Genomic DNA, 18,566 nt, shown 5'->3' with positions numbered 1-18,566 from the left:
GGGTGGCCTCACCCATGGTCGCCATCTTTACCGAGGGCACAGCCCTGAGGGGAGGCCGCCATCTTTACCGAGGGTACAGCCGTGAGGGGAGCTTTCGGCGGGGCAGCACGAGGAACGGATCGGAGCCGTTTTTACCGAATATATATTAGATATCACGATAAATCTCTCGGAACAAAAATAAAACCTGGTCCCGGCGGAGGTGCGGCGCGCTGCGGGGCCCCCCGGAGCAGCTGCGGTCATAAGAAGGGGTTGGTGGCCCGGTGCCGGATCCCGAACGGCGCCGCTGGAGCCGGGACAGTCTGGGGGGGGCACCGAGGGGGAGTCAGCGGAAGGGAAAGGGGGCCCGGACCCCCCCTCAGCCCCCCGGTGCTCACCACGAAGGGGTTGGTGGAAGCTTTGGCAACGCTGAACCAAGAGAAAGGCAAACCTGAGGGGGGAAATGGGGAGGGGTCAGTGAGGGGGTGTGCAGTTTATAAATATATAAAATGTAAAAATATTTAACCCGTCTGGCTCTTACCATCGGCCTGGAAGGGGCTGGGGAAGCCCCCAGGAACAGGGGGTGAGTTGAAAGCAGCACCTGAGAGAGGGGACACAGGATTGGGACCCCCAGACCCCACCCTGGTCCAGAATTGGGGGATCGGGGGGGTCAGGGGGTCACTCACCGGGCCCGTTGATCTCGAAGGGGTTCGTGGAGGGTCTGGGGGCCACGGGGGCAGTGAAGGGGTTGGTGTAGCCTGGAGGGGTGGGCACAGGCATCACCATGGAGTGTTGGTGGGACCCCAAGCCCCCTCCCCAGCTCCCCACAGGGATGGGGAAACCCCAGCTCCCCCCCTTGCCCATCAATCCCAGTTGTCCAAAAGACCTGGGAGGGCTCCAAACCCCTCCCTGGTCCCTCTCCAAGAGCCCCGGTGGGTCTCGGCGGGGTACCTGTGGTGCTGGGGGGGATGTAGAAGGGGGGCACAGCCCCCCCAAACGTGGGTGCTCCAGGGGCTCCAGGGCTGGTTCCAAAGGCATCGAAACTGGGGAAAGCAGACTGGGCTGGGGCTGGGGACAAAGATGGGGTCACCCTGGGTTCACCAAGCTCCCTGGAGACCCCTGTGCCCCCCCCCTCCCAAGCCCCCCAGACTCCCGAGCTCACCAGGGAAGGCAGCGAAGGCAGGGGCAGGGGCTGGGCTGGCGAAGGGGTCCCCCCCGATGTCAGCCAGGAGGTCGGTGCTGGCCTTTTGGGCAGCTGGGCGAGGCTGGGGGGGGCACCACAGGGTCAGGGGGGGCTGTACCCCCGGGGCACGCCCAGAAAGGGCCCAGTCCCACCTCTGGCAGCATCCCTGTATCCCCGTGGAGGAGGTGGGGGGGCCCGGGCTCTGCTGAGGTGCTCTGGGGGGGCTTCACTTGTTCTTTCACTTGTTCTTTCACTTGTTCTGGTGGCACGTACCTGCCGTGGGAGGGGAACACATCATCTGAGGGTTCTCCATCCCGTGCTGCCCCCATAAAACTTCCCCCAGCCCTTCTCCTACCATCGCTTCTTCTCGTATTTCTCCTGCAGGAACTCCTTAACCTTCTGGGGGTCGCGGGAGTCAGGGAGAAGCGACGTCCGGGGGTCGAAGGTGCCCAGCCAGACCCTCCTGCAGGCCTGGGGGGTCGGGGAGGGTCCGTGGGGAGGCGGGCAGGGTGGAATGGACCGGGCAGAGCCCCCCCAGCCGCTGCCACCTTACCTCATTGCCGTGCGCCTGCAGGAACAGCACCTCGGCCTCGCTGAACGTCGTCATGGAGATGGACTTGACACGGTGCGGGGGGTTCAGTCCCCGCCTGGGGGGGGAATTCGGGCAGTCAGCGCCCCCCCTGCGCCCGTAAACACCCAAAACTGAGCTCTTTCTCCCCAAAGAGGTGTGCGCCCCCCTGCGCCCGTAAACACCCAAAACTGAGCTCTTTCTCCCCAAAAAGAGGTGCCCGACAAGGGCAGCGTGTGAAGCCACGTGCCGCGGCCACGCTCCCTCCCGCCGAGCCCCGCCCCCAAAGGGAGCAGCCAATCAATGACACCTTGACCCGGTGAGGCCCCGCCCACCGCCCTCAGGTGTGAATTAGCCCCACCCCCGCCCCGCCCCGCCCTCACGCCCCCGGCCCCGCCCCGCTCACAGCGCCCCCGAGCAGCCGGTGCACACGAGGCTGCCCACGCTGATGTCCACGTAGGTGACGCCGCGCTGGCCGCATTCGAAGCAGAGCCGGTTGGCGGGATCCGCGCTCACCAGCTCCCGAACCCGCCGGCACCAAACCTCGGCCTCCGCGTCCCGGCCCGCGCTGCCCCTGCGGGCCCCGGGGCCTCCGCCGGGCCCCGCTCCCGGCCCTGTGCCGGTGCCGCCGCTGCCCGCCGCCATCTTCCCGCTGCCGCGGGCCCCGCCCCCTCCGCCACAGCGCCTCCGCTGATTGGCGGCGCGCAGCGCCCCCTGGCGTCTCGCGCGCCGCCGCTTCCCGCCCTTTTCCTCCCCTCAGCACCGCCCCTTCTCCCGCCCTTAGGGGATTCACCGCCCCTCGGCGGGAAACGCCTCGCTTTGGGTGAATTTCACGGAAAAAGGACATTTTCCACCATCAAAAACAGCAGTTTCCACCACCAAAACCAGCAGTTTCCACCACCGGCGCGTCCCGGCTGCTCCCGCGGTGAGGAACGGGGCTCTGGGCACTCCCAACTCTTCCCGCCCTTTTTGTCCCCTCAGAGCCGTCCCATTCCCGCCCCCCCCCCCCCCTCACGAAAATAAAGTTCCTCTTTTGAGTAGTTTTCCCCAAAATCTCTGTTATTGTTCCTCTCCCAAACACGAGACGGTCTGGAGAGTCTCAGGGCCATTTCCCCATAAAATCACTATTATCCACACTCTCCCTCCCTCCTTTGAGTTGATTCCCTACAAACTCTCTATTACTCCTCTTCCTTTTAGCTTATTTCCCCACAAATTCACTACTTTTACCTCATTTGGGGTAATTTTTTCCCAAATTCCCCTGAGCACGTTGTGAGGGGCTGCAGGGGGGGGATCCCAGTCCCATTTTTTGGGGGTTCTCAGTCGCATTTTTGAGGGGCTCACAGTTGCATTTTTGGGACGATCCTAGTCCCATTTTTGGGGGTGCCTCAGTCCCACTTCGAGGGTGTCCCATTCCCCTTTTTGGACCGCTCCCCCCCCACAATCTCACTTCCAGCTGCATCTCTCTTTAATAGTGCACAGAACCACGTTACAAAACCCCCCCCGTCCCCACGACCCCCCCCCAAACTGGGGCCCCCCCGGACCCCGCGGGGACGAAGGCAATTCTGGTAACGGGGGGCAAAGGGGGGGGAGGGAGATGAGGCACAGAGGGCCTGGGGGGGGGTCCCAGGAAAGGGTCCTTTGGTGGCCCCCCCCAAATTCCCAGAGGAGATCCCCCCTCCCCTATCACACACACCCCCCTCCCAATATTGGGCCCGCCCCCCTCTCCAGCACCCCCCACCCTCCCCAGGCCGCACTGCGGACCCCCTGCCCGGCCCCCCCTGCTCGATGCACCCCCATAAATACCCCCCCATAAATACATTGCAAAGCAGTTACAGCACCCTCCCCTTTTTGGGGTGAACCCCCCCTTTGCAGGGACCCCCTCGGCTCGCGGGGGGGGGGGCTGCCCCCCGATTTTGGGGCTCGACACCCCCCCCTGCTATGGGGGGGGGCTTTAATCTTTGCCCCACATTTTGGGGTTTTTTTTTCCCCCCTCTTTTTAGGGTTCCTCCTTTGGGGGGGGTCTCCATCCTCCCCCCGTTGTGTTCGGAGTGTCCCCCCCCCATTATTTCCGGGGGGGGCTCCACATCCCATAAATACCCCCCGATTCTCCCCTAACCCGGCCCAGCCGTGTCGCCCCCCCCCTCCCCACTTTAGGACCCCCCCCCCATATTTATCCTCAGGACCCCCCCCCGCCCATGAGTGATTGTGGGGAGGGGGGCCCGGCTTTGGGGTGCTCCAGGCACCCCGGGGGGGTCAGATGGCGGTGTCCCAGAGCACGGCGTGGGGCCGGCGGGCCGGGGGCGTCCCGGGGGGCGGCGGGGGCGGCGGGGGGCGGCCCTCGGTGCTGGCAGCGACCCCCGGCCCTTTCCAGGCGGGGGGGGCGGGCAGGGGGGGCAGGCTGTCCTGCTTGCACAGCCCCCCCCCCCCGCCCCCCCCGCGCCTTGATCTCGGTGCACACGCAGCGCTTGCGGTCGATCACCTCCTGCAGCTGCCCGTCCCGGGGCCGGGGAGCGGCGGGGAACGAGCCCGCCCCGGGCCCGGGGACGCCCCCGGAAAGGGGCCGCGATGGCGGGGGGGCCCGCGGGAACGGGGGGGCTCCGGCCTGGCGGACCCCCGAGGTGGAGGCGGAGCGGCCCAGGCGGGGACCCCCGGGGAGCTCTGCGGGGAGGGGAGGGGGCGTCAGGGGGACACACCGGGGTCACCTCCCATGTCAACCCCCCGGTGTCACCCCCTGTGTCGCTCCCGGGGTCACCCTCGGTGTCCCCACCTGCCCCTCGGTGCCCCCCCACCCTCCCCAGGTGTGTCCCCCCACCCTCCCCCGGTGTGTCCCCCCCTGTTCCTCAGTGCCCCCCATCTCTCCAGGTGTTTCCCCACCTGTCCCCCAGGTGTGTCCCCCCCCCAACCCACCCAGGTCTGTCCCGCACGTACCCGAGGCTCTCCCGCAGGCGGGGAAGGTCTGACAGGGCAGGGGGGGTCCGGGCCGCCCCCGGGGCCCCTCCGCCCTCACGGGGATCCCCGAGGGGGGCAGGGCCGACCCCGCCCCTCCCCGCTCCTCCCGGGTGGGCTCCGGCGCCTCTGCCAAAAGAGGGGGGGGGTCAGTGCAGCCCACGGGGCGTGGCCCCGCAGCAAGCCCCGCCCACCCAGGCTGTCACTCACTCTCGGTCTCCTTCCCGCGCCGGGCGGAGGCTCCGCCCCCACGGCGAAGGGGCGGCTCCTCCTCGCGGGCGAGGGCGGGGCCTGCCGAGGCCACGCCCCCGCGCAGGCTCTCGTAGGCGGGCGGGCGTTTCCCCGGGGGCGGGGCTTCAGCGGAGGGAGGGAGGGGCAGGGGGCCGAGCCCCGCCCACCCCCCGCTCGCGCCCTGCCCCTCCCGGTGCGTGGTGCGGGGGGAGGGGCGTGGAGTGGCTGCGCGCGCGGGCGGGGGGCGGGTGCGTCGCGGCGCGAGGGGAGGGGCAGGCGCGAGGCGCCCTCGGGGGGCGGGGCCAGCGGGGGTGGGCGGGGCGGCAGCAGATTAGGGAAAGGAGGCGGGATGGGGGCGGGACCGGAGAAAGGGGCGTGGCCGATGAAAGGGGCGCGGCCGGCATGAGGGGCGTGTCCGGAGAACGGGGCGTGTCCCGCGTAAGGGGCGTGGCCGGAGTGCAGCGCGGGGCCGCCGAAAGGGGCGTGGGCGGCGTGCGGGGCGTGTCCGTGGAAGGGGGCGTGTCCCGCGAAAGGGGCCTGTCCCGGGGCCGGCCCCTCCCCCGCGGGCAGAGGGCAGCTCATCTCCTCGTAAATGGCCTCGGGCTCCTCGGCGGGCGGGGGGGCCGCGCCCCCAGGGCCGCCCCCCCTGCGGGGGTCGCCCCCCGCGCCGCCCCGGGCGTCCCCCACCATCTCGATGTACACGGGCTCCTCCTGCTCGCCCTGCTCGGCAGGGGCCGCCCCCGCCGACAGCCGGGTCTGGGGGCTGCGCGAGGGCTTCAGGGGGGGCGTCTGCCGCACGCAGCCCCCCCGGGGGGCGCCTGGCAAAGGGAACGGGGTCAGGGGCTGGCAACCCCTCCGTGCCCCCCTCCCCAAATTCCTTGTGTCCCCTCCCTGCCATCCAAATCTCCCCAGGACTCTCTCATACACCCCCAAATTCCCCTCCCTGCCACCCAAACATCACCAGGACCCCCTCCCTGCCCCTCCCAACCACCCTGAGCCTCCTCATTTGCCCCCTCGTTTGCCCCCAGTCCCAATTCCTGGGGGTCCCACTCACCCCCTCTCTTGGCGGGCGGTGCCTCCAGGCCTCGCCCCTCGTGGGGCCCGGTGCGGGGTCCCGGGGGGCGCAGGGGGGGCCCTCCCGGGTCGGGGAGCCCCACGGCGTGGCAGGACAGCGAGCGGGGGGCCATGCCGGGGGCGCAGGGCCGGGGGCCGCGCTCCTGCGGCGCCGGCAGCGTCAGGAACCCCACGCGCAGGGGGCGCCGCAGGGACCCCCCCTCCCGCGCCTTGGGGACCCTGTGGAGAGGGCGACAGGGACATGGGGGGGGGTCAGGGACACCCTAGAATTGCTGGGGATGCCCCGACTCCCCCCCCAGAGACTGTCTGGGAATTCGCTGCTGTGGCTGGAGGGAATTGGGGTGACCCGTATTTGGGGGCGCAGGAGTGCAGGGGGGCACTGTGGGTCCTGGGAAGGGGAAGGGGACTCTGGTTCCACCAGGGTGATTTGGGGCTTTTTGGGGAATTCTGAGGGGCTCAGTGACCTGCCAGGGTGGTCCTGAGGGATCCCACTGTCCCCTCAGGGTGGTCTGAGGCTTCCATTGTCCCCCCGAGGGTGGTGCCAGGGTGGTTCTGGGGGTCCCAGTATCCCCCAAGAGTGATACAGGCTGGTCCTTGGCTACTAGGGTCCCCTGAGGTTGGTCCAGGGTGGACCCAGGGCTACGGGCTTCCCCCCAGGGCAGCCTTAGGGTGTCCCCATGTCCCCCCCACGTCTACCCCCACCATGTCCCCCCCGATGCCCCCCGCACGTCCCCCCGTTGTCCCTGACCCCTTTCTCGGCTCCTCCTCGCGGGGGCGCCACTCGTTGCGGCCCTTGCGCTGCAGGAGGCTCATGGCGGCCGCGGGGGGGCGCTCCTCGCCCAGGCGCAGCAGGGCGGCGGCGGCGGCGGCGGCGAGCTCCGACCGCGGGGGGGCGCTCATGGCTGGGGGGCTGGGGGCGGGGCTTCAGAGCGGGCCCCGCCCCCCGGGCTCGGCACCGGGACGCCCCCCTCCCCCATGCCCGGGGTACCGGCACCCCCGAAGCCCGAGACCCCCTTGGAGCTCAGCCCCCAAAGGCCCCCTCCCCAAACCCCCCAGGACCCCTCCCCAAACCCCTCACTGCCCCCACGACCCCCTCCCGAAAACCCCCCGGCTCCCCAGTACCCCTCCCCAAACCACCCAGGCGCCTCAGGCCCCCCAGAACCCCCTCCCCAAATCCCCCAAACCCCCAGCCGCCTCAGGCCCCCCAGAACCCCCTCCCCAAACCCCCCAGACGCCCCAGGACCCCTCCCCACCCAGGGCCCAGGTCCCTCTGCCCTCCCCTCCCCCCTATGGGACCCCCGCTCGCCGGACCCCCAACCCCACCCCGACCCCTCCGCGGTGACACCGGGGTACCCCAAACCTCCCGAACGCCTGCGGACCCCCGGCCCCTCCGCTGACACCGGCGCTGGGGACCCTCCAGCCCCCCCCTCCCTCAAATCACCCCAAACCCGGGGGTCCCCCTCCCTCCCCGCCCCACCCGGCCCCCGGGTTCCTCTGTACCCCCCTCCCGGTGCTTCCCCGCCCCCCTCCCCCGTTACCTGTCGCTCTCTCGGGGGTCCCACGGTTGGGGGGGGGGGGAATCCTTCGCCGCACCCCCCCCCCCACCACCGCCAGCACGGCCGCGCCCGGGGGGCGCCGGGGGCTCACGGGGGGCGTTGGCCCATGGCGGGGGGGTCTAGCGGCCTGCGGGGGAGGGGCAGCGGGTGGTCACCGGGCGCGGGAGGGGCTCCGGGCCCACCCCCACCCCTCCCCTCCGCCCTCACCGGCCGCTCCCGCCTCCCGCTCGCGCCGCTCCATTGGCGCTGACGCAGCGTCCGGGACGCGCCGCCGCCGTGAGGGCGCCCCCTGGCGGCGGGAGGACCCACGGCGCGACGGGAGGTCACGTGGTTAGAGCGCCTGTCCTAATATGGGCGTGGCTTCCCTTGAATGAGGCGTGGCTTGGGGCGGGGCGCGCCCTAAAGCACCGCCTTAAAGCGCAACATCACTTCCGGTTCCCACTTCCGGGTGCTGCCGCCGCCGCCGCCGGTAACGGCTCCGGGCCGGCCCCGCCATGTTCCTCCTCCTCCTCCCGCCGCCGCCGCCCCCATGAGCCGCAAGAAGAGCGGCTTCGCCATCACCAGCGTCCGCGGCGGCAGCGGGAGCGCGGCCGGCGATGCCACCGGCGCCGCCGCCGCTTCTCCGCCTTCCTCGTCCGGCAGCCCCAGCGGGTCCCGGTTCCGCCTCGTCCGCCTGCTGTCGCCGGGGGAGGTGCTGCGGCGGGGGCGGTGGCTGTGTCGCGATTTCTACGAGCGAGACGTGTCCCCGCGGGGCGGCGGCGTTGGCGGCGGAAGGGTCCCGGTGTCGCTGGACGCCCCCCGGGCCGTGCCCGCCCCCCACCAGCCCCGGTCCCTCGGGGCCTTCGCGCAGCTCGTGCAGCAGGTGAGGTGGGCGGGGTCTCTCGAGGGGCGGGGCTACGGTAACCACGCCTCCAACTCCCACCTTTGTTTGTTTACAGGCGCTGCCCCCTAAACCCCCTTCGCCACGCCCAGGGGGCGGGGCCGAGCTCAGCGCGCGCCTGGGATTGGCTGGCGAGGAGAGCGAGGACGAGGGGTAAGGGCGGCACTTCCGGCTTTGCAACTTCCGGTTAAGGCGGGGCGAGAGGGGGCGGGGCTAGGCAGGTGCGAGGGAGGGGCGCGAGTTCCCCTCCCCCATCCCCAAAAAAAAGGGGAAGGAAAAAAGTGGGGGGGAGGGTGGGGAGCTGTTCCCTTCCCCCACCCACGGTGTCCATCTGTCTGTCCGTCCATCTGATCCTGGCCTTGTCCCCAGCACTGGCAGCGGCGTCACCGCCATCGACAACAAAATCGAGAGGGCCATGGTGAGACTGAGCGGGGGGGACATGGCGGAGAGGGTCCTGGAAGGGAAAATCGGGGGTTTTGGGGTCCTGGAAGGGATGAGATGTGGGGTTTGAGGTCCTGGAAGGGAGAACTCAGGGAGCTGGGGTTCGTGGAAGGGAGATATATAAGGAGGCTCAAGGTCCTGGAAGGGGGGCAACAGGGTACTTGGGGTCCTGGAAGGGAGATGCCAAGGGGGATTGAGGTCCTGGAAGGGAGGAGTAGGGGGGGCCCAGGGTCCTGGAAGGGAGGAATTAGAGAGATTGGGGTCCTGGAAGGGAGGAACTGGGGGGCTTTGGGGGTTCCTGACAGTGCCCTCCAGGACCTGGTGAAGTCGCACCTGCTGCTGGCCGTGCGGGAGGAGGTGGAGGCGCTGCGGGAGCAGATCCGGGAGCTGAGCGAGCGGCGGGCAGCGCTGGAGAGAGAGAACCGCCTGCTCCGGGCGCTGGCCACGCCGCAGCAGCTGGCCCGCCTGCCCCCGGGGCCGCCCCCGGGGCCACCCTGAGCCGGGGGGATCCCAGGAAGGGGTCCCGGGGGAACCCGGGGGTTTTTGGGGCACCCGGGGAGGGGGCGGCACTCGCTGCTCTGCTGCTGCTTCACTGCGAGGAAGGGACAGAGCATAGCGAGCTCTGCCGTGCTTCCTGCGCGATTTGGGGCCTTTTTTAATAAACTCGCGATTTTTACAGCACGGGGGATGTGCAGTGGTCATTTTGCGGTAAAATGGAGTGAACTGGGGGCAGCGGCCGAGGCGGGACTCGAACCTGCGGTTTCAGGGACACGGGAAGATGCGGGCGCCATCTTGGGGAGGGCGTGGCCTCGTGGGCGCCGCCATCTTGGGAAGGTCAGGCAGGCGCCGCCATCTTGGCGCGGTCACCGTTAACAGGGAGGCGTTGCCAGCGGCGGAAAGAGGGCGTGGCTTCCGCCGCCATGAGGCCGCGCGCGCTCCCGCCGCCGCCGCCCGGGGGGATCCTGAGGCGGGGGGGGCGCGGGGGGGGACACCGGCAGGTGGGGGAGGGGGGAACGGGACCCTCCGGGACATCGGGGTGGTCGCGGGCGGGACCGCGACACCCCAAACCGGGAGACGGGGGGGCTCAGGGACCCCAATTCTCCCCTCCCGCCATTCCCAGGTGCGGTTCGCGCCCATCCCGGATGAGGAGGATGATGATGAGGATGAAGAGGATGAAGAGGATGAAGCAGCCGGGGAGCCGTTCCTGGCCACGCCCACCCCGCACAGCACCCGCGGGGGTCCCGGTGGGATCCCCCCGGTTCCGTTCGACGCCCCCCGAGCGGCGGCCGCGCTCCTGGGCAGCTCCTGGGCGGCGCGCTCGGCGCTGGGCGGGGCGGCGGCCGCCGGTAACCGCGGGACCGGGGGGTGAGGAGGGGGGTCCGGTATGAGGGGGGGGATCCATGTCCCCCACCCCACTCCCGGTTTAACCGGAATCCTCCCCCGGTTCCAGCCATGAACGTGCCGCCCGCCCAGCGCCTGTTCCGCGGGCTCGTCAGCCTGGCCGTGCCCCCCCCGGTACCGGGGCCGCGCCGGGGGGTCCCGCCCGCGCCCCCCCCGCAGGTGAGGCCCCCCCAAATCCATCCCCGGTGTCCCCCCGGTACCGGCGGGACCCCACGGTTTCCGTTCCCCCACCCCCGGTACCGGCGGGTCCCCACCGTGTCCTGTGCCCCCCCAGGGTCCCGGGCCGTGCCTGGCCGTGCTGGCAAAGGGGGCGGCGAACACCGGGGGGGGGCCGTGGCTGCCCCCTCCAGCGCCCCCCGAGCCCTCCCGGGCCCACCCGCGCCCCCCCGGAGCCGCCTTCGCCATGTACCGGAAACGGCTGCAGTGGGGAGGGGGATAACGGGGAGAGACCCTCCCCAAAATCCCCCTTTATCCCCCCACTAAACCCCATTCCCCCCCCAAATTCCCTTTTTCTATCCCAAAACCCTTTTCCCCCTCCAAACCCCATGTTTCCCACCCCAAATCCCCGTTTTGTTCCCCAAATGCTCCTTTCCCCCACCCCAAATCCCCCTTTTGTCACCCCCGAAAAATAAATTTGTTATTTCTGAAGGCTTCTGTGTCCCTTGTGACCCCGCCCCCAAATCCCGATTTTCCCTCCAATCCCTTTTCCCCCTCCCCAAATCTCCTCTTCCACCCCAAATCCCCCTTTTTCCCCCCCAAAAATAAATTTGTTATTTTTGACGGCCTCTATGACTCCCCCCTTTTCCCCTCCCAAAATAATAAACCCGTACAAGTTCCCCGTGGCCCCGCCCCCCAAAAAAAACGACTCCGCCCCCTCCGCTGACCAATCACCTCCTTTATTCGGGGCCCCGCCCCCCGCTCGGAGCAAACCACGGCAAACGCCCGGGGGGGGGAGGGGGGAGGGAACACCCCAAAATCCGGGGGGAGGGGGGCGCGCGCAGCCCCTCCCCCCGTTTGGCAGCCGGGGGGGGAGGGGAGCAGCCCCCCCGCCCCTCCCCCACCCCGGGGGGCTCGGGGGGGGCTCAGGGGGCATCACCTCGGCCCTTGTGGAAGAGATAAATCGGCCGCTGGAAACCTGGGGGGGAAAAAAGAGAGAAAATTGGGGAGGGGGCGCAAAATTCACAGCCCCCTCCTCACACTGGCACCCTAAAATAATGTTAGAATACTGACAAAAATTGTCTGGTTTCAAAAAAAAATAAAATTCCCCCCAAAAAACAGGAAAGAATCTCTAAATCTACCTTAAAAACTCATAAAAGAGTTCCAAAAATATCTTACTTTTAAAAAAAACCTAAAAACCCCCAAAATACTATTAACAAATCCCTAAATGTACTCTAAATAATCATAAAAGAGCTCTGAAAATATCCTTTTAAAAAACCATAAAACACCCCAAAAAATCCCCAAAGAACCTTTAAAAAAATCCCTAAATAATCATAAAAGAGCTCTAACAATGCCCTTTTAAAAAAACCCCAAAACCTCCAAAGAGCATCCTCCACACACCCTCAACAGTCCTAAAAAATCCCTAAAAATTTTTAAATAGTCCTGAAAAATCCCCAATTCCAAAAAAAAATGCATGAAAAATTCTAATACTTAATAATTCTTAAATAATACTTAAAAAAATCTTAATAATACTTAATACACCCCTAATAATATTGCACTATATGTAATATATATACATAATATATTACATAATATATATATACATAATATATACATAATATATCCATAATATATCCATAATATATACATAATATATATACTCTATATATCCATCTATATATCACGTATATTATATATTATATATAGCATATGTAATATATATAATACACCCTTAATAATAACATACTCTTAATAATACCTAATATACCCTCAATATACCTTTAACAATATTTAATAATCCTTAAAATACCCTTAAAAAAAACCCTTTAAAATCCCTGAAAACACCCTAAAAGCGCCCTAAAAAATTCCAAAAATTCAGAAAATCCCTAAAAAAACCCTAAAATTCAGAAAACCTCATTAAAAAACCCCTAAAATTCAGAAAATCCCTAAAAAAACTCATTTATAAAAAGCCCTAAAATGCTGTTTTCACCCCCCCGGGCGGGGGGATTTTGGGGGGATTTGGGGCAGCTTTGGGGGGCTCACCTTTGGAGCTGTGCTGGGGGGTCCCCAGCAGCTCGCAGCGCTCGAACCCCACCTCAGGTGAGGTCAGGTAGGCCGGGAACTGCTCGGGACGCAGCCGGATGCGCTGGTAGTTCCGGTACGTCGTCTCCTGGGGGGGAAAAATGCGGTCAGGAGAACCCAAAAAACAGAGATTAAACCCCAAAAACAGAGATATTCCACACAAAAACAGAGATATCCCACACGAAAATAACCCAGATCGTCTCCTGGGGGGGAAAGGGGACAGGAAAACCCAAAAAACAGAGATTTGGCCCCAAAAACAGAGATATCCTGCACAAAATTAGAGATATCCCACCCAAAATTAGAGATATCCCTACATCGTCTCCTGGGGGGCAAAGAGGGGTCAGAAACCCCCCCAAAACCAGAGTTTCACCCCCAATCCTGCCCCCCTAAAGGCACAGATCCCCCCAGACCCCTTTATAGCCCCCCAATGACTCCCCCAGACCCATTTATAGCCCCCCAATGACTCCCCCAGACCCATTTATAGCCCCCGAAGATCCCCCCAAACCCCTTTATGAGCCCTCTGCTGCCCCTCAAACTGACCCCCAGACCCCTCAGTGACCCCCCTGACCCCCCCAAACCCCTCTGTAACCCTTCCAAATCCCTGTGTAACCCCCCCAAACCCCTCTGCAACCCCCCCAAACCCCTCAGTGACCCCCCCAGGACCCCCCAAGCCCCTCAGTGACCCCCCCAAAGCCCTCTGTAACCCCACAGACCCCCCCAAACCCTCAGTGATGCCCCCAAACCCCTCAGTGACCCCCCCAAACCCCCCCAAAACCCCTCAGGGACCCCCCAAGCCCCTCAGTGACCCCCCCCTAGGACCCCCCAGACCCCTCAGTGACCCCCCCCAGACCCCTCTGTAACCCCCCCAGACCCCCCCAAACCCCTCTGTAACCCCCCCAAACCCCTCAGTGACCCCCCCAGGACCCCCCAAACCCCTCAGTGACCCCCCCAAACCCCTCTGTAACACCCCCAGACCCCTCAGTAACCCCCCCAGACCCCTCAGTGACCCCCCCCAAACCCCTCTGTAACCCCCCCGACCCCTCTGTAACCCCCCTGTAACCCTCCCAAACCCCTCAGTGACCCCCCAGACCCCTCAGTGACCCCCCAAACCCCCCCAAAACCCCTCAGGGACCCCCCAAACCCCTCAGTGACCCCCCCAGACCCCCCCAGGACGCCCCCAGACTCACGGTGAGCCCCTTGCGCTTGCGGTAGGACTCCCAGGGCTGCGGCTCCAGCAGCAGGAGCCCCCCGGGTACCCCCCAAACCCCTGTGTAACCCCCCAGGACCCCCCAAACCCCTCAGTGACCCCCCCAAACCCCTCTGTAACCCCTCAGTGACCCCCCCAAAGCCCCCCAAACGCCCCCAGACTCACGGTGAGCCCCTTGCGCTTGCGGTAGGACTCCCAGGGCTGCAGCTCCAGCAGCAGGAGCCCCCCGGGTACCCCCCAAACCCCTCAGTGACCCCCCCAGACCCCTCAGTGACCCCCAAACCCCTCTGTAACCCCCCCCAAACCCCTCAGTAACCCCCCCAAACCCCTCAGTGACCCCCCAAACCCCTCAGTGACCCCCCCAGACTCACGGTGAGCCCCTTGCGCTTGCGGTAGGACTCCCAGGGCTGCGGCTCCAGCAGCAGGAGCCCCTCAGTGACCCCCCCAGACCCCTCTGTAACCCCCCAGACCCCCCCAGACCCCTCAGTGACCCCCCCAAACCCCTCAGTGACCCCCCAGGACGCCCCCAGACTCACGGTGAGCCCCTTGCGCTTGCGGTAGGACTCCCAGGGCTGCGGCTCCAGCAGCAGGAGCCCCCCGGGCCGCAGGTGCCTGAAGGCCCTCCTGAAGAGCCTCTTGAGCCCCTCGTCGCCCCAGTTGAGCTGCACCCACTTGGTCAGCGACAGCAGCAGCACCACGTCGAACTCGGGGCGCTGCGCCCCCACCGCCTCCTCCCGCTCGGGCACGTAGTTACCCTGGGGGGGCAAGGGCAGCGCCTGCGGCTCAGACCCACAAAAGGGTTTGGGGGTGTCCCAGGGGGAGGGGGGCACAGGCTGAGCCCCACTGAAGGGTTTTGGGGGGCTGGGGGTGGGACCTGAGCCTCCCTGAGGGGGTTTGGGGGTGTCCCAGGGGGCGGGGGGCACGGGCTGAGCCCCACAGAAAGGCTTTGGGGGGCTGGGGGTGGGACCTGAGCCTCCCTGAGGGGGTTTGGGGGTGTCCCAGGGGGCGGGGGGCATGGGCTGAGCCCCACTGAAGGGTTTTGGGGGGCTGGGGGTGGGACCTGAGCCTCCCTGAGGGGGTTTGGGGGTGTCCCAGGGGGCGGGGGGCACGGGCTGAGCCCCACAGAAAGGCTTTGGGGGGCTGGGGGTGGGACCTGAGCCTCCCTGAAGGGCTTTGGGGGGCTGGGGGTGGGAGCTGAGCCTCCCTGAGGGGGTTTGGGGGGGTCTGATGGGGCGGGGGGCACGGGCTGAGCCCCACGGAAAGGCTTTGGGATGCAATGAGCCCCACTGAAGGTTTTGGGGTACCCATGGAAGGATTTTAGGGGGTGGGGGGTACAGGTTGAGCCCCACTGAAGGTTTTGGGGTACCCATGGAGGGGCTTTGAAGGGTGGAGGGCACACACTGAGCCCCACTGAAGGATTCTGGGGTACTCATAGAAGGATTTTGGGGGGCGGGGGGTACACGCTGAGCCCCTGTGAAGGGTTTTGGGGTAGCCAAGGAAGGATTTTAGGAGGTGGGGGACACAGGTTGAGCCCCTGTGAGGATTTTGGGGGGCAGAGGGAACACACTGGACCCCACTGAAGGTTTTGGGGTACCCAAGGAAGGATTTTGGGGGGCGTGGGGCACACACTGAGCTCCCCTGAAGCTTTTGGGGTACCCATGGAGGGGCTTTGAGGGGTGAGGGGCACAGGTTGAGCTCCACTGAAGCTTTTGGGGTACCCAAGGAAGGATTTTGGGGGGCGTGGGGCACACGCTGAGCCCCACTGAAGGTTTTGGGGTACCATGGAAGGATTTTGGGGGGCGTGGGGCACACGCTGAGCTCCACTGAAGGCTTTGGGGTACCCATGGAGGGGTTTTGGGGGGCGTGGGGCACACACTGAGCCCCACTGAAGGTTTTGGGGTACCCATAGAAGGATTTTGGGGGGCAGGGGGCACACGCTGAGCCCCCCTCAGGGCTCCTGGGTGCCCCACACCGAGGCCTGGAGCTGCCCCACGCAGACCCCAGGATGGAACCAGGGGGTCCCACACCACTCCCCCCTCCTGGGGACCCCTGCAGAGCCCCCCCAAATCCTCCCGTGCTGCTCCTCAACCCCCACACCGACCCCTGTCACCTCTCTAGGCCTGCCTGGACCCCCAAAAACACCGAAAATCCACTTAAAACTCCTCTCAACCTATTCGGCCCTGTTACACCCACCAAGATCACCCTAAAACCCAACAAAAACACCCTAAAACCCAACATAACCCCCCTAAAACCCAACAAAAACACCCTAAAACCCAACATAACCCCCCCTAAAACCTCCAGAACTTTTGCCGCCCCCTTAAACCCACCAAGACCCCTCTAAAAATTCCCTCACGTCCCTTTCAGACCCACCAAGACCCTTTAAAACCCAACCAAAACCCTCCCAGAACCTTTGCCAACCCTCCAGACCTACTCGTCACCCCATTAACCCCACTGAGACCCCCTTAAAGCATCCCTTACATCCCTTTCTGACTCTGTAAATCCCCCTAAAACCCACCCCAGATCCCCTTCTACCCCCGTTCCCCTCCTGGCACCCCCTTGAACCCACCAAGACTCCCCTAAAACATCCCTCCCATCCCTTTCAGACCGCCTAAATCCTCCCTAAAATCCACCCCAAATATCCCCAAGCCTAAAACCCACCCCCATCCCCTCCTGCCACCCCCTTAAACCCCCTAAAACCCACCCAAAACTCTGCCCAACGCCCCCAAACCCCCTGCCCCGCTCTCTCACCGTGACGAACACCACGTTGTGCGGGAAATCGGCGGCCCCGGGCCCGTCGGGCGGCAGCTGCGGGGCGGCGATGGGGCCCCGGCTGGCCAGGAGCGCGGCGGGGAATCCCTTCCTGGGCGCCCCCGCGGCCTCGCCGTCCGCCCCCAGCCCCTCGGACAGGTAGTGGCGGATGTTCTGGCGCGCCGAGCGGATCAGCCGCCCGTCAATGTCCAGCCCCACCACCCTGGCGGGCGCCCAGCGCTTGGCGATGCTCAGCGTCAGGTGCCCCACGTTGCAGCCCACGTCCAGCACCTCCTTGCCCGCGAACCACTCGGGCCGCAGCGCCCGCAGCCGCGCGTCCTCCACGTCGGGGTTGCGGTACCCGTAGTATTTGCAGTAATTCCCGTACTGGAACTTGCGCACCTGGTGCCGCGGGCGCTGCGCCGCCTTACCGGGGGGTTTCGGCTTCTCGGTGGTGCTGGGAGGAGGAGGAGGAGGGCGAGGCCCCTCGGATTTGCTGCAAGTCCGTCGGCGCTTGCGGTGCCGGCCGGGGGCGGGCAGGGCGGCGGGGCACGGCGGGGCGGTGGCGGCGGCGGAGGGTTCGGCGGGCCGGGCGGGCTCCTCACCGGCGGTCCCGGCGGTCGCGGCGGTGCTGGCGGTGCCGCCCCGCTGCTGCCCGCGGTGCCGGTGCCGGCGGCGGGCGCTCTTGGCGGGCGAGGCCAGGCGCAGCCCCTCACCGGGCGCGTTCAGGCTCAGCGGGTCCGTGATGTCCCGCGGCACCAGGATCTCCACGGGGTCGCGGCCGCGCTGCGGGAGCGGCGAGGACTGCGGGGTTCGGGCGTTCAGGGCCCGGCTGACCTCCTCGTCCAGCAGGCTGTTGAGGTTGAGCGGGTCGAAGATGTTCCCGCCGAGCAGGAACTCTGAGGGCAGCACCGGGCCGCACTCCGAGGCCGCGCGGCGCCGCCGCTTCCACGCCGGCTGCTTCGCCCCGCAGCTGCTGCGCCGCTTCCCGCCGCCACCGCCCGCGGCGCGGAGGCCATTGCGGGGCCGCGGCGGCTCGGGAGGCTCGGTCGGGGCCGCGGCGGCGGCGGGAGGAGGCGGCGGCGGCGGCGGCACCAGGAAGGCCTCAGGCGCCGCCGCCATGGCGGCCCGGCCCGCGCCTGCGCGCTGCGCCGCGCCGCCCCCGCGCATGCGCCGGCGGAGGGGGGAGCGGGGGGAGCCGCACGCGCGGGGCCTCCGCGCCCGCCGCCTCCCGCCCGCGATGGCAGCGCCGCGGCGGCCCGCCGGGGCTTATATAGGAGAAGGGCGGGGCTCAGCGCGGGAACGCCCACTGAAAGGGGAGGAGCGGCGGGGTTCGGCCAATAGGAGCGGCTCCGGGGCGCGCGGCGGCCAATCGCGAGAGTCGGCGCGCGGGGAGAGAGAGGGGGCCTCAGGACCGTGGGGTGGCCGCGGGGAGTGCCTGCGCGGAGAGCGCGGGAGAACGGCGGACGGGGGGAAGGGCAGGAGGCACCGGGAGGATTTCGCTAAAGGCCTGAGGGAGGGGCGAAGCGCGGGGAGGGGAACGGCGGGCGGCCGGAAGGCGGAGCAGGCGGAGTATGGCCGCCCTGCGCGGGGGCCTCACCGCGCGCGCGGAGGCTGCCGGCCGCTGGAGTCCGTGAGGGGGCCGCGCGTGCGCACTGCGGGTGCCTTTCCCCCCCGCACACCCCCCCCCCCGTCCCCCCGTCCCCGTCCCAGCGCCGGTCTCTCCTTCGGCCGAGAACTCACGTCACCGTTCCGGCTCGTGACGTCACCGTTCTGGCTCGTAACGTCACCGAACCGGCTCTCTCTCTTCCTCCCTCCCCCCGCCCCACCCGCCCGGTAACGGAGCTCACGGGGCGCGCGCGGGGCTCTCGCGAAAACGGCGGCGGGCAGTTCCCGCCGCTACCGCAGGGGGGCGGTGCCGCCGCAGACGTCTCCGAGTTCTCGCGAGACCCCGTGCGGCGTCTCGCGCACGCTCTCCCGCCCTTTCGCCGTCACGTGCCCTCGCGCCTGCGCAGCAGAGCCACCTGCCCCGGCACGTGCGCCCACCCCACCCGTCACGTGACCGGGCACCCGTTTTTTTGAGGCGAAATCCGCCAGAATCGGTGAAAGAACCCCCG

At 66.9% G+C, this 18,566-nt stretch overlaps 5 protein-coding genes and 1 long non-coding RNA gene across 7 annotated transcripts; 3 read left to right on the top strand and 3 right to left on the bottom strand.

Annotated features, from left to right (window-relative positions):
- Window positions 1-125: 125 nt before the first annotated feature.
- On the bottom strand, window positions 126-2,431 carry AGFG2 (ArfGAP with FG repeats 2). Of its 2 annotated transcripts, XM_077193114.1 has the most exons (10): window positions 2,134-2,425; window positions 1,713-1,806; window positions 1,515-1,630; window positions 1,312-1,432; window positions 1,139-1,241; window positions 928-1,044; window positions 663-734; window positions 518-577; window positions 375-427; window positions 126-299 (listed from the first exon to the last, which is right to left on the bottom strand). In XM_077193114.1, the coding sequence occupies exons 1-10, from the start codon at window positions 2,370-2,372 to the stop codon at window positions 237-239; spliced, it is 1,038 nt and encodes a 345-aa protein (XP_077049229.1). In that variant the 5' UTR covers window positions 2,373-2,425; the 3' UTR covers window positions 126-236. The 2 variants fall into 2 exon arrangements, with proteins under 2 accessions (XP_077049229.1, XP_077049230.1); XM_077193115.1 differs by lacking the exon at window positions 1,139-1,241 and having other exon boundaries at window positions 2,134-2,431.
- On the top strand, window positions 1,674-2,767 carry LOC143696555 (uncharacterized). The gene is made up of 2 exons (XR_013185966.1): window positions 1,674-1,884; window positions 1,942-2,767. It is a non-coding gene; the product is annotated as an uncharacterized LOC143696555 (long non-coding RNA).
- A 1,478-nt stretch (window positions 2,768-4,245) lies between these two features.
- LOC143696551 (uncharacterized) lies at window positions 4,246-7,938 on the bottom strand. The gene is made up of 7 exons (XM_077193112.1): window positions 7,742-7,938; window positions 7,517-7,661; window positions 6,727-6,888; window positions 5,959-6,197; window positions 4,884-5,722; window positions 4,656-4,802; window positions 4,246-4,385 (listed from the first exon to the last, which is right to left on the bottom strand). The coding sequence occupies exons 3-6, from the start codon at window positions 6,876-6,878 to the stop codon at window positions 4,731-4,733; spliced, it is 1,302 nt and encodes a 433-aa protein (XP_077049227.1). The 5' UTR covers window positions 6,879-6,888; window positions 7,517-7,661; window positions 7,742-7,938; the 3' UTR covers window positions 4,246-4,385; window positions 4,656-4,730.
- Window positions 7,939-7,944: 6 nt separating this feature from the next.
- LOC129134110 (uncharacterized) lies at window positions 7,945-9,533 on the top strand. The gene is made up of 4 exons (XM_077193116.1): window positions 7,945-8,396; window positions 8,473-8,567; window positions 8,784-8,832; window positions 9,171-9,533. The coding sequence occupies exons 1-4, from the start codon at window positions 8,064-8,066 to the stop codon at window positions 9,351-9,353; spliced, it is 660 nt and encodes a 219-aa protein (XP_077049231.1). The 5' UTR covers window positions 7,945-8,063; the 3' UTR covers window positions 9,354-9,533.
- Window positions 9,534-9,704: 171 nt separating this feature from the next.
- Window positions 9,705-11,041, top strand: PPP1R35 (protein phosphatase 1 regulatory subunit 35). The gene is made up of 4 exons (XM_077193117.1): window positions 9,705-9,853; window positions 9,976-10,201; window positions 10,306-10,415; window positions 10,531-11,041. The coding sequence occupies exons 1-4, from the start codon at window positions 9,776-9,778 to the stop codon at window positions 10,693-10,695; spliced, it is 579 nt and encodes a 192-aa protein (XP_077049232.1). The 5' UTR covers window positions 9,705-9,775; the 3' UTR covers window positions 10,696-11,041.
- A 95-nt stretch (window positions 11,042-11,136) lies between these two features.
- MEPCE (methylphosphate capping enzyme) lies at window positions 11,137-17,680 on the bottom strand. Its single transcript, XM_054653789.2, has 4 exons — window positions 16,450-17,680; window positions 14,238-14,456; window positions 12,456-12,582; window positions 11,137-11,391 (listed from the first exon to the last, which is right to left on the bottom strand). Exons 1-4 carry the CDS (start codon window positions 17,617-17,619, stop codon window positions 11,339-11,341), a joined length of 1,569 nt encoding a protein of 522 aa, XP_054509764.1. The 5' UTR covers window positions 17,620-17,680; the 3' UTR covers window positions 11,137-11,338.
- Between the last annotated feature and the right edge of the window lie 886 nt (window positions 17,681-18,566).

Source organism: Agelaius phoeniceus, chromosome 36 (assembly GCF_051311805.1).
Source record: "Agelaius phoeniceus isolate bAgePho1 chromosome 36, bAgePho1.hap1, whole genome shotgun sequence".
Classification (NCBI taxonomy): Eukaryota; Metazoa; Chordata; class Aves; order Passeriformes; family Icteridae; genus Agelaius; species Agelaius phoeniceus.
Note: the sequence above shows the minus strand (reverse complement) of the source record. Positions and strands in the feature narration are given on the sequence as shown.